The sequence below is a fragment of the Polistes fuscatus genome, unplaced genomic scaffold, assembly GCF_010416935.1.
Source record: "Polistes fuscatus isolate 324 unplaced genomic scaffold, CU_Pfus_HIC Scaffold1, whole genome shotgun sequence".
Lineage (NCBI taxonomy): Eukaryota > Metazoa > Arthropoda > Insecta > Hymenoptera > Vespidae > Polistes > Polistes fuscatus.
Genome location: NW_025112997.1, coordinates 2793984 through 2810285, shown reverse-complemented (window position 1 = coordinate 2810285; position 16302 = coordinate 2793984). Strand labels below are relative to the sequence as shown.

The 16302-nt window shown below is 31.6% G+C and overlaps 1 protein-coding gene across 1 annotated transcript in view; it reads left to right on the top strand.

Moving 5' to 3' along the window:
• Positions 1–16302, top strand: part of LOC122521362 (cadherin-87A) — an 81848-nt gene that overhangs the window by 59512 nt on the left and 6034 nt on the right. Inside the window, exons 4-9 of the mRNA XM_043642031.1 lie at positions 8816–9073; positions 12169–12303; positions 14818–15010; positions 15371–15681; positions 15776–15931; positions 16016–16203. Coding sequence (XP_043497966.1) covers positions 8816–9073; positions 12169–12303; positions 14818–15010; positions 15371–15681; positions 15776–15931; positions 16016–16203 — 1241 coding nt within the window. The remainder of the gene's footprint in view (positions 1–8815; positions 9074–12168; positions 12304–14817; positions 15011–15370; positions 15682–15775; positions 15932–16015; positions 16204–16302) is intronic.

Here is a 16302-nt window from a genome sequence, read left to right as displayed (position 1 = left end):
TGTACAATCAATAATGATGTAATTAAATTTTCATCTTTGAATAATCTTTGATGAACAATTTTTCAAAACTAAGCATATTCATTAAACGTTGATAGGTATAAAAAAAAAAAAAAAGAAAAAGAATCTATATGAAAAATTATATTTTTAATTCTAATGACAGTATTGCATAAAAGAAAAAATAATCCACGAGGTATAATATCATCCCTAGGAAGAAAGATAAATCACTAGACGGGTGGTTGGTGTGGTGCACGTGGAACACCAGCTCGAATATAATTAATTGTCCTTTACTAACTGTGCGGAGCTGCTAGGAAGAGGTATCAGGAAAAGGGACAAACCCGTTCGTCTTCCTTCGCGTTTCAACGAGCCCTACAACGAGGTGGCGTTGACCTCGAAGAAGAAAAATCGTTAATCAAGGATCTCTTGTATCGGATAATTAATAGATGCTATTGATTAGCTAGAGATTAGCGAATTAATTAAGCGAATTTAATGAAAACTACAACGAGTTACTACACCAAAGTCGTTATTTAACTTCTAATTCATTAATTAAAAGCTTAAGCATTTCTCTACGAATTTAACGAAGTAACTACAATTATAATTATATATATATTGAGCTGTTTATTTCGAAAGCGATTTAACAATAAGTCCATTTTTTCTTTTGATTTTTGTTTCGTAAAATGTTTTTTATGAAATGACAATTAATTCCAAGTTGCGATGGAACATTTTATTACAGTTTAACAACAAACAATTGACAAATGGGATTTAAGAAGCAACTTTCCAAATTAATGGCTCATTTATTTTATTTTCTTTTGCTTCTATCTACATGCATGATTAATATTTGTTTATTTGTGTTATATCAATATTTAACGTTTCAACACTTCGAGTATTTTTATTTTACATACGTAATGTGCTGATCGAATGGAAATAATTTTTTTTCTTTTTTTAGATAACTTACAATTGAATAATTCAATCTTACAAATATTTAATAAAAAAAAGAATAATTTGAAATATCAAAAAAAAAAGAAAAAAAAACCATTCGTCAGATAGATCATGATAGATTTTAATGTTACACATTTTAGTATAACGAAATGAAGGAATGATGTAAAATGAATAATCCCATTTTAAGTACCCTTCTTCACACCCAATTCCGTTTCTAACGCGAAATTTTTTTTATACACGATCGAACCAAATTCTAAGAAGAAATTTTTCCTTTTATCCCCAGGCAGCACACTTCTCATCCGAGTAGAAACAAAAAAAAGTATTATTTACCGATAAATGCGTAAAATAAATATGTACTTTATTTTAAACCACGAATTATTTTTTTGTTATTTTTAACAAACTTATTCTTCGTATTCAACATTATCGGTATCTAATCGTGTGGAAACGAAAACTAGATATATAACATTAAACGTTAATAATTTTCGAATCTCTATCTAATAACATCGATGAAACGAAAAAGATGAGATATGGAAAAAGATTGAAAGAGAACAAAAAATCTAGAGATAGATAGATAGATAGATGGATAGAAAAGAAGTTGGTCGGGTGAACGGGCCGACCGGATGGGGGGGAGTGGGAGTGGGGGGTGGATGGTGGAGGGTGGAGGATGAAAAAGAGGAAAGAAAAAAAACCAGAAAAAGAAAGGAAAAAAAGAAAAGAAGAAGAGAAGAGAATATAGATCGAGGTTTCTATTTCAAGCACGTCTCGATCGTAGCTCTCGACTTTCCAACTAATTCTAGAGAGGAGTAGTAAGGGAAACCCTTCCTTTCTTTTCCTTTCCTTCCCATCCCTTCCTTTTCCTGGCTGTTTGAAGCACACGAATGTCGGCTACACAAAGTCAGAGGGGGTGGGGTGGGGGAGGGAAAGGGACGATACCGGTCGCGTTTCTGCTTCTACCTACTTACATAATACCTACGTACACCTATCTTTCTACGTGCGTTGAAGTGCAACAAAGATAGAGTACGAAAGAGTAAGAAGAGAGGAGGGAGTGGGGGGGGGGAGGAGAAAATCGCTGTCAAGGAAGGAAAAGATAGAGGATGGGGGAGGGAGGGGATCGATGGGTACATCGGTGTCAAATTTGTCGGCAAAGCGAAACGCTGCATATAAATCGTTCGACCATGGGGTTGAGATTGGGGTTGAGGTGGTAGGGGGAGGGGATAGAAAGAGAAAGAAAGAGAGAGAGAGAGAGAGGGAAAGGTAGTGGTATTCTACCCTCTTACAAAGTCTAGTGATTTTTATTCTCGTACCTTCTTTTCCTCTATCATTCTTATTCCATGACGAATCGTGCGTGCAAGTTTTTTTTATCATTTCCTCTTCTTCCTCCTCCAACCCACCACCCCCCTCTACCCCCCACCACCCCTTTTTAGAGAAATATTCTTTCACGATATTACGAAACTTTTCGTCCGATGTTCTATAATTGATATTAATCGAATTAATCAAATTAATCGTATTTAATTATCTAATTTATATATATGTATATGGATACGTATACGTATATATGACACCGTGTATACTAATTTCTGTCCGTGAACGATCAAATTTCATTGCTTTATATTCATTGTCAAAGTTTATTTACAATTTTGTTCATAATTATTTATCGTTTCTTTTTTTAATTCAACGTGTTATCGGTAAAATTGTCTCGTTTCTTTCTCATTTTTTTTTTTAATTTATACATTCTATTCATTTAGCATTGATATATTGTAATTAATTTATTTCATAAAGTAAATGTGCCGTAAAAACGTAGATAATAGATATATAAATTAAAATCAATGTGACGATTGTTATACACTGTTGTAAGGGAGGAAAAAACAAGTGAAAAATATTTCTAAAAGAAAAAAAAACCAGAAAAAGCAACACATCGTTCGTTCGTAATCGAAAATAACATTTCCATATATATAATATTTGTTTTCACATTATTATTATTTATAAGTCTAACGCGTTAACATAGGTGTTTTTTTTTAAAGGTAGACAAAACACACGGGGGGGAGGGGGGAGGGTTAGACTCTCTCTCTTTTTTCTGGTACCATGTTTTTGTGTCATAGAAAAAGAAAACGAAGTAATAGAAAAAAAAAGAAAAAAGAAAAAAAAAAAATAGAGGAAAAGAAAGCAATATATACAACAGGATAGCTAGCAGCCGATATATCGGGTGTACTGTAAATAATGATTTGGAATCGGGGAGAAGAGTGGGAGGAGTTGTCCCAGGGATCGCGAGGATTCGAAAACGAACTAAAAAAAGGCGGTTCGCATTGGTCGACCACCACTGGCCGAGCTTGCAATAAAAGCTCTCTCTCTCTCTCTCTCTGGTTTTCTCTCTGTTTCTTTTTTTCGTTGAGCAACTCTTGAGCCTGCTGCTACTGTTAGGTACTACTATCCGACGAACGTTTCTCTCTCTCTCTCTCTCTCTCTCGTTTGATTGCTATGCGAATTTTCAAGCACTGTTTACATAACTTTGAAAAAGGATAGAGATAGATTGATACAAAAGATCGAACAAATTGTCCTTTTTGTTTTTTATTGTTTTTCGTCTTTTTGTTTTTTTTCTTTTCTTTTTTATGTGTAAATTCGCGTCGCGATATATTCACAAAGTTGGACGAATCTGACGTTAGGTAGCGTGTACAGGATTAAACGATAATTCGATTAATCGCTGGCGGACGGGCGCATTAAATCGATGAATTACATTACGGAATCACTGATGGTGGTGGTAGGTGCACACCTGCTTCTCGTTATCATCTCTCTACGAACGCAGGTGATGTTATACGATAATGTAAAAAAAAAAAAGAAAGAAAATTTACAAGAAGAGATAGAAATACAAATAAGGATATGTTAAATGTAAAAATAAAAGTAGAAAGGAACGAAAGTGGGTGGCTAGGGAAGGGTTAGTGGAGGGAGAAAAAACTTATTTCTTATTTCATTTATTCATTTATTTTCGTTGTCTTCTTTTTCTTCTTCTTTCTTTCTTTTTTGTTTTTTCGGTCGTCGTAGTCGTAATTGTAAATTCCGTTTTTCTCTTTCCCCGATAAATCATTTTCCAATGTTCTACCTGTCTTAAATAATTAACGAGAGTGCGACCAACGTGCCGTGAAAGAAATAGGATAGTTTATCGGATAATAAAAGGATTAAAAAGAAAAGAATTAACAGAAAAAGGTAAAAGAAATATAGGAACGCATTAATAAGAGAAAGAGACATAGAGAAAGAAAGAAAGAAAGAAAGAAAGAAAAAAAAGTAAATACAATTATTGTAATTAAAATCACTTAATTAATGTAGGTAGTATTAATGAAATAATTCGATTAACAATGGTCGAACAGATTAATCTTATAATAATTAACAAAAATAAAAGATACAGAGTGACATAGAATGAGCTTAAAATATGTGTGTCTGTCTATTTGTATGTGTGAATATGTTCGTATATGTGTATGGATGTTGTAAGGTTCGTATGTAAAAATGAAAAAAAATAAAAAACGTGTATTTAATTCTGAACCGTATCGCGAACATTTGATTTTGATATTTTAATTTCGACACGGTCGGTGTATCTCGTTAAAAGCACGTTTAAATATCCTGATTATGTTGCTATCGCAGACGCCCCGCACACACACATACATGTATATCGTGAGCACGCTAATGCGCGATGTCCGTTTTAATTGAAATTCGTGATTAACTGTAATGACATGCCATAGCGAACAGTAATATCCTTATTAGCCGTAAGAGAACCGTATAACGTATACAGTATGATAACGTATTATTAGAAGGATACGTTAATGTTCGTCAAATATATTTATATTCCTTTTGTTATTAAATTCAATAACTTTCTTTATCACTTTTTCATTTATTTTCTTACTAATATTAACGATCCACTCGCAAGATCGATTATTCCTCGTAAAAAAAAAAATCTTTAATCCAATTTGTATGTACTACGATACGGTTAGTCAATGATTTTTCATCGTAAGGAAATTAATCAAATTTATATGTATCTACGATAATATTAATCAATGATTTTACTTTGTAAGAAATCGACGAATCATTGACTAATTTTTTCGTAGACGCGTACACATTTTTCTCGATTATTTTTTACAATGAAAAATCATTGATAAATCACTGAAAATAAATCATCGATTTTCATCATTTCATTGGTAATAAAACTAGTTGGGATTTAACGAAATTTTTTCTATATTGCGTTACTACTATTTTAAAAAATTTTTTTTTCTTTTAAAGTAGAAAAGTAATAAAGCCAAAGATAGAAAAAAACATATAGGGGTAGTCAGTATTTATGATAGAAAAGTTTATCTGAAAAGTGCACGAATAGAGGAGGGGGTAGAGTAGAAGGGGTCGGTGAAATATACTGCAAGTAGTCACGTCCGTGCGTGGTCAGCCACCGGCAACATTCAGTAGTTACGCATTATATTTGTGCCATCCTCGGCCTGACCACATTTCGATTTATACTACTTGATATGACTAAATGTTATACAAAAAATTAATGACACGACAAATATAATAATTTTAATAAAATATAATATTTATAATTATAATAAATTTTAAATAAAAATAAATCTAAACAAAATATAGACTAAAAAAAAAAATAAAAACAACGCGAAAAATTCGCAGACGATATTACAAATCATTTTACTCGCATTTTCTTCATTATTTAAATTAATATATTTATTTTTAATCGTAAAATTAGACCACGACAATATTTTACAATATTAATTTCAATATCATTCGAATCAAATTAGAATAAATTATTTAAACGTAATGGAAAATTTAAACGTAAAATAATACTATAAAATCTATGTTAAATTATATATTTAAAAAATAAACAATCCAGAAAGATAGATAAAACGTAAAGACAGGAATATAGAGAAAATAGAATTTACATTTGATTTTGTTAATTCTCTCTCTTTCTCTTTCTATGTTTCTCCCTCTATTTCGAATTTCTCGTCTGAGTCAGTACAGCACATAAATACGATTTAACGATGCTACGTTCTTGTCCAATTTAAATTGATATTAACTGCATAGAGAGAAAGGAAGGGAGAGAAAGAGAGAGAGAAAGAGAGAGAGAGAGAGAGAGAGAGTGTGAGCGTGAGCGAAGGACCACAGCTCAAACTAGTCATGGCTTATAGAAAGCTAAGATAAATTCAACTAGAGAACGAACGACTGAAACGTGTACACCTAACACACACACACACAGACACATGTTAATAACGAATGTTCATTTAGATTACTTGTTGCTCCTTGTGTTTCTATTATATTATATTATATTATATTATTATTATTATTATTATTATTATTATTATTATTATTATATATATGTGTGATTGGAAAAAATATAAGCAAGAAACACAAGGATATGAATGGTTCTAGAACGATCGGTGCTAAATATATATATATACGTATTTCAAATAAAAGTAAAGTTGTTTGTCGGTTAGGTAGAGTTAGAAAAAATGTAAACAGAAACATCTATGTAACATCTATGAGTATAGTATTGTATCAAAAAAAAAAAAAGAAAAAAGAAAAAATTTCTTCGTCATAAATATAATACGACGAAAAAATAAACATCTGTAACACAGAGATATAGGAAATAAATAAAAAGAAATGAATTCTTATGGTCAGCTATTATTACATCGAATAAAATGTAGTACGACGATAATGATTGAAAAGTGATATGACAATGTAACACAACAATCGAAGTTACTCCCGTATGAGAATTGTGAGAACTTGAAAGTGGAGAAAAATCAAATAAAAATAGGAAATAAAAGAATTGTACCCACAACCATCACCTATTCCTTCTCCGCCTGCACTCCTCTCATCGTGAACCTCATCCCCTTTAGCCTTGTCTTTCATTCTTCCTTCTCCTTTTTCTTCCTACTTGAAAAACCATGCAAGCTAACTCGTATCGTGCTTGTCGGTTGCAACAGAAGTAAAATAAAAGAGGCAAAAAGGACGTGTAATCTCTCTCTCTCTCTCACACACACACACGCACGCACTCTCCCTCTTTTTCTTTCTTTCAGTCTTTTGTCCGCTTTTTCACGATGCCTAGCACGTACACACGATACACGACTGGTATCAAGAGTAAGAAAGAAAAAACTGGGTGAAGTTGAAAGAGAAAGAGAGAGAGAGAGAGAGAGAGAGAGAGAAAGAAGATTGGAACGAGATGGGAAAGGGAACAATGGGGGAAATGGGTGGGTGATTTAGGGAGGTACCAAAGGTATTCTGAAAGGAGGGGGAAAGGTATGGGCTGAGTTGACCGGGTGATGTCGGCCGGACCGCAGTTTGTTGAAACAGAAATAAAAAGAAAAGGGAGAGAGAATGAAAGGGTAAAAGAGTGTGGCAAACGAGAGAGAAAGAGAGAGAGGGAGAAGGAATGATGTGTGTAACAGAATTGTATTGTATTGGCCACACGAAAGCCCAACCTATAGTGTTTTTTTATTTTTTTTTATTTTCTCTCTCTCTCTCTCTCTTTCTCTCTTTTAGATGATTGGAAGGGGGGGTGGTCCCCCTGTCCACCGACCAACAGAAAAAACTGGAAATACGAAAGAAATTATCTTGGAAAGGGTAACGGTATGAAAGAAAAAGTAAAAGAAATCAAGCATCCAAGAGAAAGAAAGAAAAAGAGAAAGGAAGACAAAAAATAGAAAGAAAAGAAGAAAATAGTTGCGTGACTGTTGCGTTTGCACTTTCTTACGGTACAAGGAAATAAAAGCCAGCTCGTTTGAGTTCTAACTTGTACGTGCCCTAAACACCTTCCTGTCTCTCTCTGTCTCTGCTATTTATCCATCTTATTTTTATCGTTATTACTATTACTACTATTATTATTATTATTATTATTATTATTATTATTATTATTATTATTTTTATTATTACTATTATTACTATTATTATTATCATAGGAAATGGGAAATGGTGGAAATAATTGAAAGAAAGATTATCGAAAGAAACGATCCCCCATTCGATGAGACACCGTTGTATATTAGAAATTGTTGTTTTTTTTTCTTTTTTGTTTTTTTTATATGCACTCAATCCCACTATCACTATCTTTTCTATATAACCCCCTCGTATAATAATCCTATCTTCTGTTTTTTTATTCCTCCCAAATATAAAATAAAACAACAAAAATAACATTGTGTAATGGAAATGAATCACCCAATAAATTTCTTTCACGTATTATCTTTTCGTTATCGTATTGTGGTCAATGAAATTATCTCGTACATCGATCATCTTTTTCTATTCTCACAGATTACGCTCCCACGCATATACGACTGTGCGCGCATGTGCATGTGTATGTGTTCTGTTAAATACACAAACATGTTGGATTACGTACGTGGTACGACCACGTGATAAACCAACATCATTCGTTCACACATCGCTCATCCCATGCCCCCCCCCATCTCCCACCTCACCTCACCTCACCTCACCGCTCACCTCTTCCCCTTTTTCCGTCTACTCTCTTCGAGGTCTAATTCTGTTCTCTCTTCTCTCCTCTCCCGAAGCATCGTTATTGCACGCATCGCAAATCCGTTCGTGGGAATTCATTCGTGATTCTTGATCAAGCACTCGTCATCCGTTTACTGCAACAGTCCCCTCGTTATTAGAAAATCGAAGTTTTTAACGAGGATGGAAAGTTTTCTTTTTTTATTCCTAAACGATTATCGGATCGATCGATTATTATTCGATTGACAATAATTATTGCAGGAGCTTTTAATTAATTATTATAATATATATATTATACCTTTTTTTATTCCTACTTTTATTATACCTTTTTATTATACCTTATTTGATTTCCCTAATTTTTTAATTAGTTTTGAATGATTTTGTTGTTGTTATTGTTTTTCAGGAAAATGATACCATTCGTTTTCGTGTAACGTTAGAAGACGAAGTACCAGACGGACAACAACCAAATATAGTTGGAGTAGATGCTTATGTGATAGTACTCGACGAAAACGATAATCCACCGCATTTCCTCGGCGTACCGTATGAAGCTGTTGCAGAAGAGGACTTGCCTGTGGGTTCCACGGTTCTTCCGGGTATCAGGGTCATGGACCCCGATCTTCTCGGTGACAACATAGAATTAACGTGTGTCCCACAACCTCAAGTAAGATTTAATGTCCTACTTATATATTCTAATCCAAACAAGAGAGAGAGAGAGAGAGAGAAGGAGATCAAATAAATCATGTTCATTAATTTAAAATGATTCAAAAAGTTTCAAAGTTTATTTCAAATGATTCATGAGTCAACGGGTAAAATTTATCAATGATTTTGTTTTATCGAGATAAAACGTTTAAATACAAAATTAGAGTACGTATCTATTTGAATGTGTTAGTCGATAAAATATCGTTGATCAAATTTGTATGTATCTTTGATAAAGTTAATGAACGATTTATCGATCGTTAATGTATCTGTGATAATGTTAATAAATGATTCGTTGCGATTAAATATCATTGATCAAATTTATACTCATCTATGAAAAAATTAATCAATGATTTGTCGAGTAATAGATGTATCTATGAAAAAGTTAATCAATGATTTTTTTAAATCGTTTCGTATTTATGAAAAAGTTAATCAATGATTTTTTTTAAATCGTTTGGTATTTATGAAAAAATTAATCAATGATTTTGTTTTAAATCGTTTGGTATCTATGAGAAAGTTAATCAATGATTTGTTACAATGAGAAATCATTGACTTAACTTTATCGTAGATATACGTACAAATTTGACGAACATGTTTTTTCTCGCAATGAAAGATCATTGACTTAACATTACCGTAGATACATATTCAAATAATCTCAACGATTCATTAATTACGATAATTATTTTCTTACTTCTTATTTAAATATTTTCATACGAACGTATAAATAAATAATAATAATAATGAAGATATTTCTTTGGGTTTATGTTTAATCAAGTAGATTGATAGAAAGAATAAGAGGTGAGGAGGGGGGAAGAAGGGTAGGATCGTGCAGTAGGTGGGGAAGGAGGTGGTTGGTTGCAATGCATTATTAGCAAAAGCCTTGGTGCCTCCGTTTCTCCTCCTGAGTCAAACGTGTTCCATGGAGATTCCCTATCCTGGGCTAGCATGAAAGATGTATCAGTGTGCCCTGCTGGTATATTCAGTAGCTCACGTAAATGAAGAACCGGCGGCTTGGTGGATGAGGTGTTCTAGCATGCACGTAACGAGATAGAGAAAGAGTAAGAGAAAGAGAGAGAACAAGAGAGAGATGGTAGATGCTCAGGGCGCTTTGTAATTCACAGTTTTCCATTAAATTATCCACGCCTCTCATAGTTCTAATAAGTTCCCTACACCTAACTACTCCTATAGTACGAGAAGCAGTAATAGTAATAGTAGTAGTTGTAGTAATAGTAGTAGTAATAGTAGTAGTAATAGTAAGTTGTAGTAGTAGTAGAAGCTTCTAACCGAAGAGGAAAACGCGAACGAACCGGGCAGCTAGAAAATTGTGGTTACAACCTTCGCAATACGTGGATTTTCTCTGGATGAGAAATTTTCTGACGATTCATTTCCAATTCGTTGCCCTCTTGTATCAACAATATTAACGAATCTTTTTGTTTTTTTTTTTTGGTATGGAAAATAATTTACATTATAATTTCGGTTGTTTTTTCTTTTTTAAATGAAATTAATACAAATAGAAATAATAAATGTAGATCGGTTAAATTATTATTATTATTATAATCATTTTATTTGACCATTCATGTAATAAGATTCTATGAGATTATTAAATATTAAATAGAAAAATTATGTGTTATAATAAAATTAAGTGTATTTGAATTATTTTATATTCGTATTATTCGTTATATTTACGTAAAGATAAATATATATATAAATTATGTATTACATACTTGGAAAATATATTTAAAATATAATCAATTTCTATTATCCCTCCCTTAGAATAAAAATAACAAATTTCTATTATTCTCCCCTCGTCATATAAAAATGACGATAAATTAACTTCGTTTATTATATATAAATATAATATAATCTTATTATAAATAATATATATATTTGTATAAAAATACACAATATTTATTTTCACGCGAGTATTTTTAATATATCTTGAATGAAAAGATTAAAAAAAAAAAAAAAAAGAAAAGAAAAATAAACGAAGAAATAATTCCCGTTTTAAAATGGTGATTGAGTGGGGGATGGGGAGGGGGAGGGGGGAAGGGGTTGAGTAAACACAGGTGATAAGGAAAATCTTTTAAGTAAAATTCGTAATAAAATTCGTATTATCTATATATAACACCCGAGATTCGTTCCCGTTCTTCTAGAGTACCGTAAAACTCGCTCGTGAAAGATTCGAAGAACGGGGTGAAGAGAGGGAGGAAGGGGGAGGGGGAGGGGTGGTGGGATATTAGTAGGTATAACGCGTCGGCTACTACGTCATATTCGCTCGATAAATTCCACGTGCCGTTGGCCGGCAGACCAATAAAACTGTAAAACCTTTTAACTAATGGCTCAGCCAGCTTTACGACAGCAAACTTTAATGCCTCTCCTATCTTCTCTCTCTCTCTCTCTCATTCACTGTTCTTTTTTTTTCCTAGTCATACATAGTAAACGAATCCCCCGACCGTTTAACGCACAGTAGTTCATGTTGATTATGCGTTATTAATGGGGGTAGTAGGATACGCACGTAATCAATTTTGCGTTGGTGTTCTCTTTTTATTTCTTGTTTGTTTGTTTTCTTTTCTTTTCTTTTTTTTTTTTTTTTTTTTTTTTTTTTTTTAAATCCGCAACACGTGGCCTCGCTATCATCCGTCCTTTCTTCTTCTCCTCTTTATTTTTTTTGCTTTATATTTCCCGTTTGGGAAGATAAAATAGTGCACCTGTGTTTTATTAATGTGACACACACACACACACATATAGGAAGTAATATTATAGTAGTAGTATAGTAATAGCCAGAAACATAATGTTTCCACGTGTCGTATTTTTTTTCTCTCCTTTATTCATACACATACTTTTTTTTTTCTTTAGAATTAACGAATGAAGAAGTAACGATGTAATTTGTATGAGGGGAGGCGGGAGGAGGGGGGAAATGTAATAATATGCAGTAGATAATTATTAAAAAAAAAAGAAAAGAGGATAAGTGTCGTATCGTTAGATATAATTATCGTCAACGTAATTATATAATAATTATGCGTTATCATGATCGTAATAATGTATTATATTATGTTACAGTTTCTTGATGCTTGCCAAAAGTTTGGTATCGTTAACGTTGAAAAAAGCCAGAATACGTACGTCGGAGCTCTGGTTCTAAGGCAACCACTAGACTACAGAGAGAGGCCCTTCTACCAGCTACTTCTAAGGGCTAGCGTGAGTAGAGCTTGAAAATTGATTTTAATTATGAGCCTGGTATTATAGCTCTTTCCTATTTATATTACGTCCTGGAGAATAAATCTAACGAACGAACGAGAAAGAAAGAGAGAAGAGAGAGAGGATGATAGAGAATTATATACCGGGTGAAACATTTTAAACTCTTCTAAATCGATAAAAAATATTTCTCACTCGATTTTGATATCCAACCTTGGTGGTGTTAATTTTTAATATTCGTCATTTCTTTTTATTTCGAATTTTATTTTGTTATTAAATAGAAAATCTACAAAAATTTATCAATTCTCTAATTAGGATTTCTCTCTAATGATTGTTCGATCTTTTTTATTAGATATTTTTTTTTTTTGTTACAACTTCAATTAAAAATTAACAACAGTTTTTGTCGAAATAAATTTAAGAAAAACTATACTTATAAATTTATAATATTAAATTCGAGGAACGAATTTTAAGAAGTAATATTTTACAGGTGTACAGTAAAGCTTTGAATAAAAAAAATAGAAAGAAAAAAAAGAATTATTTGGGCAGTACTAGTTTAAATGAATATAATTATTCTAATGATCAAAAATAGGTGATAATTTGAGTATCGATTATTATCGATAATTGATAATTATTTGTCAATGTAAATGTAAGTTCACTGTAAGTGTATCAACGTCCTATTAAATATTAGATTTAATGATATATCATTTCATTTAAAAGAAAAGAAAAAATGAAGTTGGCTTTTTCATATATCTTCTATGTGTTCGTTTAGAAAAAAAATGATTAACGTGAAATTACGGTACCTTTGAAACCACTTAAGTTTCTCCCATGACACCATATTGTTCTATCACAAAATAATAATCGAGTTATTCCGGTAGCTTGCTTTAAATAGTTCACCCGGTATATATGTATAGCTTATCTAGTTACATCGTAATAGTGTCTAGTTAAAGTCTATGTATAGATAGTCACACTTTATACATTACATTCTCTTCTCTTTATACCCGATAAACAAAAGTCCTATCGATCATGTCATAAATTACATGAGAAAGATAAAAATTATATTGAAATATAAAAAAAAAACTATATATATATATAAATATAGTGTATGTGTGTGTGAATAAAATTAAAATAAATTAATGACTTTTTTTCAAAAGCTCACGTAATTATATGCACATCAAATATTTCGATGGACTAACACGAGATATATGGGTCATATAGGGTACTCGTGCTATTCATTTTTTTTTCTTCATCTAATTGTACCCTCGTGTAACGGATAAAAAAAAAAAGAAAGAGAGTAAAATCTCCTGACGTCCAATTAAAAATTACGTGTCAATACGTTCGACAAAATTCGTGTGGTTTTTTTTTGAAGTGAATTATTTCATTATATTAAATCGATATGACGATCAAGTAGTACTTGTGTGATCGTTGATGAAATTTTAATTGAAATTATTATAAAAATTGCTTTTCCTAATTTTTTTTTTTTATCAATTATCTATATTAAAATATAGAATGTTCTGGCCCTTTAAAATGGTTTTTTTTTAATCAAATCTCTACGATTTATAGTTTCAAATATATTTTCATGCGTATATAAGACATTGTTATAAACAATTAGTTTGTTTATTAATTATTTATTAAATTGTTACGTTATTTTTATAAATTGTTAATAATTTGAATTTCTTTCCTCTGTGTACGAAATAAGATGAATTAAATTCGAAAAGATTTGTTTGCAACAATTTGTTTATAATATATTGTTTATTAATTATTAACAATAGGAATAAAAAAATAGATGAAAGTTTTCCCTTTGAAATGATATATTGTACAATTTTCTACGATTTTTAGTTTTTGAAATATTCTCATTGAAAATGTAAGACGTTTACGTTGACACACTGACCTACATAATTTCATTCAATTACTCATTGGGTCATTGACCTGTTACTATTACTATTACTATTACTACGATCAGCTGTAATAATACAATTATGAATGAAAAACTTCAAAAAACAATATCTTTTGAACGGAAAATCGTAGAGACATGAAACCACAACCACTTTCAAGTAAAAATGATCCTCTATTTATTTATACGTAACAACAATATTGTTATAATAAAATCGAATTTGTTAATAATTTTTTAAACAAAAAAAAACATTTATTTTCCATCAAAAAGATACAATTACAATAAAATCATACGAATAACTGTTGGAATGATATAAATTTGATTTGTTTTAATATAATAAATAATAAACAAAACAAATTAAAGAAATATATTTTTTTAATTAAATTCGCGTCGAAAATTTCTTTCTAAAATTATGGTCATCTTCCTCATTGTTTTTAGTATTAAAATTTTATTAGATAATCAAAAAATCTGGTGAAATATCCTATCTGTAGTTCTACGAATAAAAATAATTCGTGCAATTAAAATAGATCGTGAAAGAGGACATGTTTTAAAAGTCGTCTAACCCAGATGTTTCAACTTCTTCATTCGATTGAACGTTCTTTATTTTTTTAATTTGGTTGTCACAGGATGGCTTGAACAATGGGACGACTGGCGTTGAGATAAAAGTCGCAGACATTCAGAACAGCCCACCGGAATTTCTCGACTCGTTAACTGGGGTAGTTCGTGAGGACGATCTCATTGGAACTTTAGTGATGACGGTTAAAGCAAGAGACGGTGATAGGGGGATGCCAAGGAAAATGTTTTACGAATTGGTCACCAGTGAGTCAATCATTCGAATTAATAATAATAATAATAATAATAATAGTAATAATAATATACATACGAGTTTTTGCATGAAGGACCCGTATATGGGTCGCTAATAACCAAAAGGTTTAACACTGTTTCAAAATAACGCTTAACAAAAAAGATTATATGTATATTAGGATGAACCAGAAGTTCGCACATTTTTTCAAAGTAAATTTTACAAAAACAATCCATTATGCAATTTACAACACAATTTATAACACAATAAACGCACGAACTTTTGGTTCATCCCAATATATATATATATATATATATTTTTATTATATTTTTTTTTATATTATATATATATGATTATTGTTTGATTTTCTTATATAGATCCATTTGATTATTTTTTACTCGACGACGATACGGGAGAATTGAGAACAGCTAAACCATTAGATAGAGAAGCATTGAAAGATTCAACGGGAGTGTTAACATTAAAAGTGAGAGCTCGTGAGTTAATAGATGGTATACCAGGTAACGATGAGTTGACAGTTTCAACAGCAGAAGCCACTGTCACGATCAAGGATGTCAATGACGAAGTACCGACGTTCAATAGACGTGAATACAATATCGAAATTCCTGAGAATGTACCGGATGGTACACCGTTACCTCACTTAGACATGACTGTTAAAGACCCGGACGTTGTAAGTAGAAATTCAATGAACTCTAAAAACGTTTCTAATAAAATAATACATCTCATCATTTTTATATTTTGATCACATCTTTTTTTCCGGGTAGGGTTTGAATTCCGTATTTTCTTTACGTTTGGAAGACATAACTGGTGCATTTACGGTAGAACCAGCTATGGCTACCGGAAGTACTTCAGTAAATATTCGTGTAACCAACGGTTCATTAGATTATGAGAATCCCAATCAAAGAAAATTCATCATATTGGTAATTTTAATGAATTTCTTTGAATATTCTAATAATTGTAATGAAATTTTGATCATTTTCTTATTCATTTATTTTCATTGTTAGGTTGTTGCCGAGGAAGTACATACGAATCCTAAGCTTGTATCTACAGCGACAGTTACTGTAACAATAACTGATGCAAACGACAATGCACCTTCTTTTAGCAGTCCAACTTATACAGCATTGGTCTCGGAAACTGCTCTTCCAGATTCACCGGTAATTACGATCACTGCCAAGGATCGTGATAGTGGAAAGTAAGTTGAATAAATAATAAATGGAAAAAAAAAAAAACAAAGAAAAAAGTTGGATCATTGACAGGAAAGAATTTTGATTCGATGATTTGATATTCAACA